We start from the raw sequence: 14,511 nt of genomic DNA, 5'->3' as shown, positions 1-14,511 counted from the left end.
GTTCATCCTACCTGGTTTCATCAATGCAGAGCCGTTGTGAGACTCACATCTTCCGTGCTCACGATGTTCCCTTTCTATACAAGTCGTCCTTTTCGTCAATGAATGTGATAAAGACGCACGAGAGGAATCGATTGATGCATAAAAATAAAAATAAACTGCCTGCGGATTAAAGTGACGTCAATATCACCAGATATCAAGCAAATAGTGACCGATGGGAGATGCCACTTTTCACATTAAGTGAGTACCAAGCCTGTCGTTATTGTATTTAATAACCTAATTGTATTTTGTATATTTTGAATGAATGGCTCATTGTACTTATTATCCCTAATAGCGCGTTTGCTCTGTCGTTTCAGGAGCATAGGCCTACCACCACTTTGCGCCGATTTTGTTGTCAATGTTTTTCACAAAATTAAACAGAATTTGCTTTGTTACTGTTCATATGTGTGTTGCAGTCACATACGTAAACATTACGTTTGAATGATTTAATGAGCTGATGTTATTTTTTTCAAACCACACACCGCATGTTGGCTATTTCAGCACCACGCCTTGTCCACCTACTTATGATTCACTATGAGGGGTTCAGCGTCAGTGTGCTTCGGTGCACCCCGCTGCCTGATTGTCTGTCCCTGTGTCATTCACTCTCAACATGGATACAAGTACAATACGCATTATTCAGGTGGAGGTAGATTCTCTATTCGGACATTATAGGCGCGGTGTTGGACTGTCGGTCCGATATTGTAAAAAAAAATAATAATAAAAAAAAAAAGTGGATTCTCAAAATAATCTGCTGGGCCAAATATTATTGGTGACGGGCCAGCAATGGCCCACGGGCCGCCTATTGCCGACCCCTGCTGTAGACTATTAGTCTAGAGTAGTATTAGTAATTAGTACGTACACTAATAATACATTCAGAATTCATATTTATTCAAAAATACATAAGTTGCCACCATCATTTATAGTCAAATTACATTAAGCGTGTTCTTTGCTAGAATAACATGATAGCCAATCAATCAATGCAATAAAAGTCAAGTTAGGGCCAAGCCACACATGACAAGGTAACTTAATAAAACAAATTATTGGACAGCAACAGTTAATTGCTGACCCAAATCTTTTTTGAGATGAGAGATGAGATGAGATCATTTTGTATTATCTCAGCAATGTGCATTCAAAGTTTGTTCTTATAATTGTTGCCATTAGTTAGTATGCATAATGTGATTTATTAAAAGTAATGAAGCAATTAGAAGATAAAATAAACCCATATCAAGCCATTAATAGCATTATACATTGCAGAATAAAAATTACCAAGCAGAATAAATAAGAAACAAAAAGCTTTGAGCGTTTAGAACATGCCCTTTCCTAATAACCTCATCCTCTTGTATTATCAGAAATGTTCAATAACAGATAAATTATCAATAAAGATAAAGATATACAAACCAACAATTTGCAAAAAAAACATGGATTTTTTGGAGACCTGTACAATTTAGTTGGTCCTGATCACATTTGGACATGCAAATACCCACAGTAATACAATACAACTAGGATTTCACTGTTCTGAATACAGAGACACCTTTCTGAGTGTAAGACAGACAAAACAATTAAATAGTTCCACTAATACTTGAAAAAAAGAAACACTCGTACCCTTGTAACTTCTTAACTTTACAATAAATCTGTATTGTCACAATGTGCGATATGATGCAATCTCAGTAACAAAAAGTTTAAATTAGTCATTTCTACTGCATTTCTATATTAACAATCCTCTCAAATATAAATATATCTTTACCAATTCCAATGTCAAAAATACCATCATAGAAGCAACAATTGCAGATGAATCAAGATGAAAGGTCTCTTGTCAATGCACATATTCATCATCACTCAAGTCTGAGTCATCAGCTTCCACTTCACCCTCGATCACAGACTTCTTCCCTTTGCAGCAGGACACCGCCAGACCAATGAGGAAAACCTACACACAATTACACAGCATAGAGAGACTTTATAGATATTCAATAGATAGTAATATTGGTTTGATTCAATATTCAATATAAGGCAGCCATCATTCTAGCTGACAAAAACAGTGGTCTACATATTACATTACAGATATGGTTTTACAGTTATAGTGACACCATCAGCGGTATTTGACAGACTACTGTTGAGCAAATCTTTCAGACATCAACTTACCCCAATGAACACCCAGTTGCCAAAGTAGTAGATGGTGCTGAAGAACCAGAACTTGTGTAGGAAAAGGTATGACCTTGTAACTGTGCATTCATCTATGAGGTGAAAAGACAAAAAAAGAAAGAAAAAGAGATAATTGAACAGCAGATCAATGTAATAACTTCATATTGTACTAATAATGTATGTAAGTCAGTACTGCAATACCTATCATATCAACATGTTATATAGCAAGCTTAATTGTAACCAATTACAATAGATTTATTTTTATTTTTTTAAAGGTTATTTTAATGGTAAATTAACTGAGTTATATAGCGCATTATTCCAAAGCGCTTTACAACGGCCTCTCATTCACCCATTAATTCACACACCAATGGCAGCAAGCTACCATGCATGACACCGGCCCGCTCATTGGGAGCAATTTGGGGTTCAGTGTCTTGCCCAAAGATTTTCGACATGCGGCGAGCCGGGATTCGAACCGCCGATCTGCCAAGCTTGCGATCATTAAACGCCGGCTCTACCTCCTGTACCACAGCCGCCAATAGAACTTTTTACATTTTCATTTTATTCAATAGAGTTAGTGAAGATAGACAGGAAAGTAAGGAGAAGAGGGCATGTCAGCAGGGCATGGGCCGGATTCGAACCCACATGGGCGTGTGTGCACTGTAGACCGTGGTGCTAGACCACTGGACCACCCTAGGCCACACAATTGAAAATATGAGGAATATAAACATCTTATTGTTTCTTCTGCTGTGCACCACAACGTTTTAGTGGGTATGGGCACCACATTGGTAATTTCGTTCAGCAAAGTTTCAGTTAGTGTTAAGGCGGAGGGCTCCGGTAATAAGTGGGTGGGGATAACTGAATATGACATGAATGTCCATTGTACTCGGCAATCAGCAATGCACACAGTTCCAATGATCAGTGGGGGTGTCAGATCCAATGCTAGTTTCTATTATGTCCCCCTCCCAATATTACCATGGCTGATAAACTTTCAAGATGATTCTAAAAGGATGTACTGCTGGTATGAGGGATTATTCTTGCTGTGTCAGTTATGATAACAAATAAGTGTCTATTTTCCCCTATTGGTAATAATTGAACGTGGAATAGGTGTTTGAATTTAATTAATCCATTGTCTCTTTCATTCATCCATTCAGCCATCAAATCAACCTACCAACCTATTTCTTTTAACTACCCAGAAAATCTTCATTAGCTCTGAGAAAAGCTTTCTGATCCCTTTTGTTGTTGTTTTTTACTCCAAAACCTCTCATCCGGTTAACATGGTGGAATGTCGATTTAGGCCAACCTTCTGAGCAACATTCTCATTGTTACTACAACTGCTATGGAACTTTTATAACAGCAGGTCTGCAGAACACATTCTTAGAATGATTACACAACAATGCACTCTCTTGGCTACTTTCAACAACTTAACCAACCAACTATAAAGGCCAATGCACACAGCGTGCACTTTTTGTTGCCGGACAACATTCGATTGCAATGCACACGGCGTGCGATGCGATTTTGTTGCACCGCAAAATTCCATTTTCAACTCACACCATTGAAGTCTATGAGAAAATCATAAAAAATCTCATCCCAATGCACACGGCGTGCGAGATTTTGTTGCACCACAACATTCCATTCTCAATTGTTACTTTATTGTTACGTAGTCGGACCAGGCAGGCTGATTACAATAGGCTCTACCAATATTGCTTGCCTTGCTTCCACAATTTCTACAAGATACAACTGGACATATTGTGATAAAATATGTGGGTCCCCTGATTTAGGGGTATTGGTAAAATGTCAGGAGAGGGAGCGCACAAAACACACAGCCAGAAAGGTGTATTATAAAAGCCACTTTATTATTATGGGCGATGATCAGGCAGACATAGATTCGGAGGACGGAGACGGTCATCAACGAAAGGAGACAAACGAAAATGGGTGAGTAGCAACGTTAACGTTGATATGCTTTTATGTAATGATAGCAAGCTTTTTTGCTAAACTATAACTATATAAAAAGGTATGCTCCAGTCTCTCTCCCCGTTATGAGTGACTCAATTAATTTAGATAGACCAGTTGAAGTTTTCCCAATTGTCCCATTGTGACGCAATAATCCGTCGCACCACAAACTTTTACAAAATTTGCAAAATTTGACAGTGCGACAAAACTCGCACGCCGTGTGCTTTGTCCCATTCAAAACGAATGGAATCGAATTTTCACGGTGCGATTAAAATCGGGGCCGTGTGCATTGGGATGAGATTTTCTCATAGACTTCCATTCAAACTTCAAAATCGAATTTTGTCCGGCAACAAAAATCGCACGCCGTGTGCATTGGCCTTAAGACTCTCAACCACTCAACCCTCTACCCACTCCACTGAACTACCCCAGTCTATATATCTATCTATCTATCTATGACCTTCTAACCTACTATCTATCTAATCTTCTATCTATTTAAACTTCAACTACCTAGCATCATCCTTTCTTCATTTCATCAGTCACTAATGCTTCACTCAGTATAACCCACACTGGTTAACTCACACTTAATTGTTTTCTATACCTCCCCTCTCTCATCTATCTATCTACAGTATCTAACATTCTATCCACCCAACCAACCAAACCATCTATAACTTTATCCGCTACCATAATAAGACTATCTCACTTTCTTTCAACTACCCAGCAAATCTAAACCTCTTTCACCCTTTTCCACTACCAAAGTAACACTTTACAAACCCACAAAGTTTCTTCGGGAACTTATTTTTCTAGTTCTATGAGCAATTAAAGCCATTATAGTAGCATACGGATGTCGCCATTATCAGGAAGCCCCCAGAGACGGCATCCAACATTAGTTACAACAGCGCAGCATCTGCTTGAATCATAGTGATAATGCAACAGTTAATGCAAGCAGAGCCATCATAAAACAAAAGCAGAAAAAAAAGACAAAAGACTGGCACGCGTGCACCTTCTCCTGAGTCAGTAAGGGGTGGGAAACGGGCTAAGTAGCTACCCACAGGCAGACTGAACAGAAATGAGTTCAAGATCATTTCACGTGTTAATGAAAGAAGCTTAACTGAATAACGCTAATCTTATATTGCTGTGAATGAGACATTATTGAAAACGACCGTGCAATATTTCAGTCAATTTCAAGTTCACAAACTCTGTCTGACAAACGCTGTCATGCAATAACATGCCTGTGACTTGAACTAGTCAAAAGCTGACATATCAAACTATGGGGCCTATTTCCCAGATACAGATTAAGCCTACGTAGTCCTGGACTAAATGAGAATTTGAATAGAACATTTTCATTGGATATGCATTTTAATCTAGGTTAAAGCTTAATCTGTGTCTGGGCAACCAGCGCTAAATAGCCTATCAAGGGTTGGTTAGAGATATAATAGAAGCTACATTAACTGCAACAAATCGCTTGTTATTAAACATATATGATGTTTCGGCTTGTTGTAGGACTCATTGTTTGACACTACTAGAGAACACTTTTAGGAGGCTGTTTCCATTTTTGAGTTACAGTGTGTGTGTACAATAACGTGTGACAAATCAATGCTTGGATGCTGTCTCTGTAATTGCAGAAGCAGAGCCCTTGCTGTGCATCTGTGCTAACAATGCCCCTGTCTGCACTTAAGTGCCTGAGAGGGGGTGTTAACAGAGCCATGGCGCAGCGCCTCAGGCTAACTCCTCACAATAACTGGAAAAGACAGCAACTATTTTGGAAAGAGGTAAACTATGTCGCCTGGATACAGTACCTTATAAATTAAGTCATAGTTGACAGAATCGTAACAAGAAACATAGTTCATATGTAGGTATATATATATATATATATATATATATCAGTGGAAGAACAGGCTTCATTGTAATGCATGGAATGTAATGAGGAATGTATCGAACACGTGTGAGAACAATGAGCTCATCCACTAGCCTCCCCTGATATACTTAGAGATAGAATTGTTCTATATCTATAGGTATACACTGCCCTGCGTATAATGGGACAGTTCAGCATTTTTTTCGTCTTTTGGCTAATGGGTAAAGGGCAAGTAAACGGGAACATTGGCTTGACGGGTGTTTCTGGTAAGTCAGGTGTGTTCCGTCACATCGTTTGTGCAGCAGGCATAAGAGAGCCGCAACTGTCTAGTATTGATTCTAGTCTTTGCATTTGCCTGTGGAGTGCTATTGGCACCTGTCATCATGAGGACCAAAGAGGTGTCAATGAAGGTCAACGAAGCCTTTACTAGGCACAAAAAACAAACAAAACAAAAAAACATTGCCAAAACCTTAGGAATGTCAAAATCAGCAGTTTGGAAGATCATGTTAAAAAAAATAAAAAAGCACTGGTGAACTCAGCAATTGCAAACTACCATCTGCAGAACACGTCAACTGCCCAACTACAGAGCTACACGTCAACTGCCCAACTACAGACTGCTACGTGCAAACCGCTAGTTATGGTCAGATTACAGTTTGCTAAAAAGTACTTGAAAAGCCTGCAGAGGTCTGGAAGAACGTGTTGTGGACAGAAAAAGGGACCTGCCCAAGATTTACAGCATACCAACATGAACAATGTACACTTTTATCCAAAGCAACTTACAGATTACAGGGACAGTCTCCCTGGAGTAATTTAGGGCTAAGTGCCTTACTCAAGGGCACACTAGTGGTGGTGTTCCCAGGAGGGATTTGAACTTATGACCTTCTGATCACCAGTCTAACTCACTATCCACTAGGCCAATAATATTGATGTTTTATGGTAGAGGTGAGAGATGGCGAGGGCCAGAGGTCAACCACTACTGTTCTCTTCTGTTCTAAATTGAACAAATAAGGAGAGAAATAAAGAACAACATGCAAAATTTGTAAAACATTAAAAAAAACACTCAAACTAATATAACGTTGAGACCGTATCAGTAAACAAATACAAGGAGTCCTTGTTACTCTTCTCCACAATGCATCACAAATGAACCATGCAAAACATTTTAGCCTGTCATATGAACAGAAAACGTTTTGCATGTAGAGAGGAGATCTTGGCTATAGGCAAAGGGCTCTCAGCGGTGCATCAAAAGCAAGGCCATTTCATAATGGGTAAACTCTATAATTCACATGTCTCGGGGCCTGTTGTATCCATGACAGGGTAACAGAGTTGTTCTGAATAGAAAGGAGGAGAGTGAGAAGCAAGCAAGACTGTTAGTTTGCCCTTAGGCTTCGATGGCTGGTAGCCCAAGTCTTAGCAGTACAGCCAGTCCCAGAGAGGAAAGACAGAAGCACAAAAGCACTGAGAAGTGAGAAGGGATCTATGTATAACTAATACATGCTATGAGGAATGTGAAGATCTGGGGAAGAACAGGAACGATGCCATCCGCAACACAGACAGACTTTGCCAGAAAATATAAGTCGGGGTGAAGATTTGTGGCACATCCATCTTAAGATGCAAAACACTGGCTCTCTCCCAGAAATGTAAAGGACCAGCGCTTGGAGGCCGCATACGACCCCTTAGCATTCCTCTGGCTGTTGGCTGTGCAGTCCTCTTGGCATGCTTCCTTTGATATGATTTATTGGGTTAATAGGGAGTGCTGCTATCTGGACTGTAAACACTTCCCCATGTGAGACAAACACTGAATGAGAATTATAATGGCAGACCGTCGGAGAGAAGCTCACTTTATTTAATCAGTTGATTCTCACACACATTGATCATCAAAGCTTGTCACTTACATAAGCGGCCCAATTCTTTTTTGTGCGACAGCACAGCCAATCTACCTGATTGAGGCTACCACAGTGGATGTAGTTTTATATGTTTCTTTACATTGAATCGACAATGTGTTCTTTATTGTTTGACCATTTCAATAACACTTAGATAAAGACAACAGCCTGATAGCCAAAGAGAAACGAAACAAAATCTGAAATAGCTGAAATGAACACCTCAAGCGAGAAATGCTAGTCACATAATCATCTCTGTTCCCTAGCTCTGACAAATGCCCTACCATTAGAGAGGCTTGCATATGGCCATTGATAGTAGAAAGCCTGTATGCGCTGAGGAGTATGTGTACTGTCTGGCTATGCTAGAGAGCCATCTGGAGCATTAAGACTGACCCTGCTGAGAGGCTCCTATCACACTGTTCTTCACACTGACTGAGACCAGGCATGGTCACTGGACACTGATCGACACCATGTTTTTTTTTTTATAATTAGAAGACGCTTGAGTGGCTTGAAATCCAATGGTAGCCTTTGTTCACCCCGAGGCTAGCAACATAGGTTTCGTATTTTGTGTATATATTTTTTTAAAGTAGCTGGACAATAAAGTGGAAGTGGGAAGAATTTAAATTGTATGACAGATTTTATTCGCCGTTTTGGCAATTATTCATGAGGGCTGAGGATCTTGTCAGACTCGTCAGAATGTGTGTAGCAGTCACTCTTCTTAAATAACATGGATTTAGTTAAGGAGAGTAGGTTGGCAGGCTAACACGCTCCGCTCTGTGTGGCGAAAAATATTGTAAGACCATGGACATTACACACATTTAGCTCAAATGAATAAGGACCCTTCACAGCCCTCCTATTGTTTTCCAGCATTGAACAACCGGCCACGTCCTTGTTTCCCCACAGACTGCAGATGAAGATGGATGCCAAGTGAACCCTCCTATCTCTGTGCAGAGACTGGGGCTCCTTCAGGTAATTGTTTCTTCCAGGGACTATCCCTATCCCTGGTGTATAACAATGTTTTCGTGACATGTTCAATCAAATGACATCTGCAGCACAACCAAGTTAAAATGTTGTTGTTGGTTACATGAACACCAAAAAATAATTTTGGAAAATCAATTTGGAAGAGTTCATATCAAAACGGAGACCACGTCTAAGTTGTCTAACCCATAGAACAGTAGGGTATGCTGAGATAGTATCTGGGAGAGTTCAAGAGTCATGAAAAGGGGTCAATCAATACTTATGAGGCACCAACTAAGATAATAGGTAAAGCAATCCCAACTCACCCTCCACCTTCCCCCCCACTCTTTTTCCTCCACCAAGTTGGCCATCTGCAGCTCTCCAGCTGCTCACTTGAATTACAGGGCTCAGAATTGGACTCACAGATGGTTCTCAACAGTGGTCTGCCTAAACAAATTATCGTGTACACCACTGACCCAGTTCACCTTGAAATTGCAACCAGTCCTCGATGAGAACATGGGGCCGCTTGCGAGCACAGGTGATACAGCCTTCAGTCACGATGCAGAGGCGAGCTCTGGTCTCTCTAACATGATGCATTATGTATGACAGCTTTTATCCCCTCCTCCACCCACACACACACACACACACACACACACACACACACACACACACACACACACACACACACACACACACACACACACACATATACACATACACACACACACACACACACACACACACACAGACACACACACACACACACACACACACACACACACACACACACACACACACACACACAGTATTACATAATATATAGAGGAATTCAGTCTTTCCACATTGCTAGAATGCAAGAATACTGTTGGGGAGGCGATTTCTTCCTTTTCGATTTCCTTTTCCTCTCAAAGGCATACAAAAGGCTTTGTGTCCTTTCTCTTCTGAACATCAACAAAGACAAGTATCCACAGGTCCCCACTGAGTCACTTCAGTCTCATGAACCCCTGCTTGGCTTTATGGCACAACTCTCATAGAACTCTTCACTCAAGAGTGAAACCAGTTGTTAAAAATGTTCAGCAAAAGCACGGATTGAATTGCAGCATCACTGCAGATAAAATAACTGGTCAGTGTGAACTGTCGAAGGAACATTCCATGATTAGTGCACTCATTGTTACCAAAAAGGCCTAGAAATGGTGAGTCTTTGAAAAAAACAACCTTTAAGATAAATGTTCTGTCGGAGAAAAAGGCGTAGTAAGATAGCATTTTCACTTCTTAAGTAATTTATGTGCAACTGTTGAAATCTGCTAATTAATGTACACTCTCGGCCTAACTTAACCCTTCTAGAACATTTAATAGGCTGTCTATCTCTGTGGAGCAAAGCCAGACGTTATGCTATTAATTGAATTACTCTTTAATCATCTACTCTGTTGTAAAGCTGTGTGGTGTAATTATAGATTGTTCTCAGCGCCATAGCAGGATTTAGGAGGGGGCTCAATAGAGTGAGCCAGATGAGCCGACCTCTCTGCTCTGGATTGGGGGGAAAAGGCTACTTCATTGAGAGCAAACACTTTTGCTTTAGGTAGCTTCCTTGCACTCCGAGCTCATACAAGTCTCAAACCTGTGCCTTCTGTACTGTCAGCGCACATGACCGTCACCGATATATATATATATATCTATCAGATGGAAACCAACTACACCACCGAAAGGCTGGCAATTCGATGGCACTGGTGGGGGGAGTTCAACTTAAAGAGAGAGTTCACCATCTCAACTCAGAAGTTGCTGCAAACAGTATTACTGCCAAGCCCACACAAGTATTGAATCTGTATCCTCTGTAAATGCCTCTGTAATGTGACCTCCTCACATGTGACCTTCACTAACCCTAACCCTTGACATACAGGATGGAAACCAACCAAGCTAGCAATTTGATGGCGTGGGTGGGGGTACTTCAACTTGCCGAGTACGTTCACTATCTCAACTCGGTTACAAACAAGAACTATAGGCAACTCTTTCCATGGCCCACCCTGGGGAAATGCATTGTGGATAAATATAGGGCTGCATGCATTTCTAAAGGCTGTTACAAGGTACCACTACTAGGTACCGCTACTTTAGAAGCCTTTACAAGGTAGCTGTCATAAACAATACCCGCGAGTCATACAATATACTGTAATGCTCTATGGTACAAGAGAAGACACTAACAATGAATTATACATGAGGTGGTTCATAGAATGTGTTACCTGAGAAAGTGTAACTATTAGCTGATGAGAATAAGTAAATAGCCTAGTAGTTATAGTCGGGCCTACTCATTGCTGATGGGAATAACAATGATGCCCATGTATGTTTATATTGCATCCATTGGACAGCAAGTACACTCTATTGTTGCAATGCAGTATTCAGTCGATCCATCAATATTTTTGGGAAAACAATCTTGATTTCAATTGATTAATACCTAGGAATACAGAGAACTGTAAAATAAAATGATCTAGTGTAAGAGGTAAACTGTATTCATGATGGGTTACCACAGGCATTACATAAGACAGTTTTAGTCACCATAATCCTAATAGACGCTGAAATTGAATCCAGGTCCTGAGAGCAAGGTTGATGTGCGTGGCTATAATTGCACTTGAAGGATATCGCTCCCTGATCCAACCAAGCTACCACTTCTAATTTTTATAGCCTCAATATGCTTGGCCGTTTAACAGCCCTGTCATCCTGGAGCTCAAAATGGTCCAAATTGAAACCCCTGATACTTATAGGCCTCATAGGGTGCATAGCAGCCCCATATGCTGCCTATCACACCATCTTTAATTAGAGATAGTTATAGAGGTATAGAGATGATGTTTCTATAACAGGGGAAGTTTGAAAGTGTGCAGCGGACCGAAAAGGAAGCTGTTTGACTAATCAATAGAGATGTTGCCTGTCCGACTGCCATTTGGTGAAAGCTCTGCGCTTTGATGGGGAAAGCTTAGCAGCCAAAGACCACAAAATGATGCTGGACGATGCTCTGGGGGAATAACAATGATGTGCAGACTCACAAAGAAGAAGATTAGCCCTTGTGTTTAGCCTATCCCAAAAGTAAAGCATCTCTAAAAAGCGGATCTGACGTTTTCATGTCTGATGTTTTCATGTAAACTCACTCCTCAAGTTCAAATACCCCCATCCGTGCTGTGGAATTGCTAACTTCTCGGGGGCATAGCTGGATTCCATTGGGCATTTGGCAGACGGTCACTGGCAACACAGAGGTCGGAGGTTCTAGACTTGAGTGGAGCACTTTGGAATGTGAGGACTGTTTGCAACAACTTGATGTCTGTTTCAGAGACTCTGGATGACCTCTCGATCAACTAAGCACCAATGGTATAAGTCACAGTAAAGAACAAAACACAGACCTCCCTTACGAATGTTATCACACTATTTTGCTCCTGAGAATAGTGTTTGCAAGAGCTCAAAACTTGCCACTAGTTGGATTTATTCCTGAAAGCTCCGGCGAGATCCTTTTTAAAAAGCTGCTCAAATCTACAGAGCTTGTACTGCTTCAATAGAGATGTCAAGCAAATACATGACTCTTGATCATAATGATATAACCTCTTTGTCATGGTGCCTTGGTGTATCAATCTGCATTGAAAAGCAAGCAGATATGCCTTGCAATGAAATGCTATGTTTTGACAGGATAGGGGAATAGGTAGATTACAAGATGCACTCCATTCATTAAGAACAAAGTGAAGGGAGTCCTGACTGACACATGCAATTGTGGTGACATTCTAAAAAATAACCCTCTTGACACTGATACAATTAGAATTGATTTGTGTTGGATGGAGAGAGGGAGTCATGTGCTACAAATTGTAGGGATACCTGACATCTCTTGGGCTACAGATACAATCACAAGAAGCATCTTCTCCTGCTGGTCTCTGAGACATGTTGTGGATTCAAACAAGATGTTGTATAGTGACAGAAGCCAGTTTGTTTTTTCTCTGAAAACAGAAGGCAGACTATTATCTGTTTTATTATTTGTGACTGCAGCTCTTTGAATAGTGTGAAATGACCGTACACCTTTGAGTGGCAACTGTGGGGGCCTCAATTTAGTAAACAATTTGCTTTGAGGACACTTCAGTATGTGACAATTAATACATGTGTTGTGATATCTATGTTATATATAAAGTAATTACACACTTTTTGAAGTAGTGGACTTTGTTTTTCCAACACTCAAATCCACTCCAATGCGAAACCTGATGGCAAAGGTTTGGTTTGGAGACACTGGCCAAGCAGAATTGTCACAGAACATACTATGGGATGGCTGTTGCTAACTGCTGTATTCTGAATTACCTAAAAAGACATAATTTAAAAGTATTGCCATGTTAATTATGGATACAAATAAAAAAAAAACTATTATAATTGCCAGAGGGTTGTTGAAGCCAGATTTCTAACATTTATGTCGGCACAGCTTTACTGAATCATATTCAAACCTCCAAAAAACTCAAATCACCAGGCCCCAACAGTACTGTACCTATCAGTTAACTGGCCTCTCCTCACCAGCATAATCAGTGCCTGAAGCTCTTCATCTAAGTCTGGTGCCACTCAGCAGCCAAGATAGCAAGATTCCCAATAGCATTTACAGTAATCAGATTTCCACCACAGATTAGAGGCAGAAGAGGAGAATGTTTTTCCCCCCTCAAAATAGCTTCATGCCCTATAAGAAATCCTGTGTGAAATACTGTTTGGCATGTCTGGGGCGTCAATGGCAACCATTGCTGAGGATTCATCTCTATTATGCTGAGTGAGTAATGGCCCAGTAACGACCTTAGAGGAGATAATAGAGAGCGTGGCACTTAGCACCTGCTCACCAAGATGTAAGTGCCATTACACCACTGTAGCCCACTGGCCAATCAGCCACCAGGAGACCTCAACTGACCTCAACTGCTTCTACTCTGAATATCATATTTTGGTTTCCACAGATCTTCCATATGCACTTTCAAAATGTGCACTTATTAAGTTTCAAGTAAAAAATGTATAACGGATTCCAAAAAGTTGAATACAAGTAATGCCAGTTTAAATGTCTCTGCATGTTTATGTTGGATTGGTGTGAATACACACCATATGACCAGGTTCCCCCATTTAATGTCTAATGTTCACAGGCATCTTAACGACACGTGGAGGGAGTCATCAACTTCAGTTGAGCTGAGCGTAAACTCTTTACAATCTGATATATCGTAACTTAAGGGCATGGTAAAATAGCATTTGGGATATTCATATTGAATCTAGGATGCGATATGATCGATTGTCTGTCACACAGGGATAAGCAAAGCATTACCAATCATTATCAACCGCGAAATATCTTTTAGTCAGATCTAACACAATGTTAATTTGTGTAGTTGGTCATGTGACCACTTGTGTAGAGTCCGCAGTATCATATCCATAACCGTTTGAAGTTTCACTTGGGAATACATGTATGTCTTATTCTCTTCAGAACCAAACTAAACAGTTGGATAGAATAATATGCTAATAATAATAATAATAATAATAATATAATATGCTAGCTTAATAAGAAGCATCACACACTGCATTCATAATAATATAACTTGTCTCATGTCCTATGTCATATAGGCTATCATTTGTCTATAAAATATTGATTTAGTTACCGTTATGAGACTCTGCTCTGGGAGTCCTAATTGCACAGCAGACTCTGAGGGCCCAGTCTGTCTGTTGCTT

General features: G+C 40.3%; 1 protein-coding gene across 1 annotated transcript in view; it reads right to left on the bottom strand.

Annotated features, from left to right (window-relative positions):
- Window positions 1-909: 909 nt before the first annotated feature.
- Window positions 910-14,511, bottom strand: part of lmbrd1 (LMBR1 domain containing 1) — a 75,266-nt gene continuing 61,664 nt past the window's right edge. The window contains exons 15-16 of the mRNA XM_080550311.1: window positions 2,176-2,267; window positions 910-1,960 (exon numbers count right to left, since the gene is read on the bottom strand). Coding sequence (XP_080406437.1) covers window positions 1,850-1,960; window positions 2,176-2,267 — 203 coding nt within the window. The 3' untranslated portion in view covers window positions 910-1,849. The remainder of the gene's footprint in view (window positions 1,961-2,175; window positions 2,268-14,511) is intronic.

This window comes from Nansenia antarctica (genome assembly GCF_963989245.1).
Source record: "Nansenia antarctica genome assembly, chromosome: 1".
Taxonomy (NCBI): Eukaryota; Metazoa; Chordata; class Actinopteri; order Argentiniformes; family Microstomatidae; genus Nansenia; species Nansenia antarctica.
Note: the sequence above shows the minus strand (reverse complement) of the source record. Positions and strands in the feature narration are given on the sequence as shown.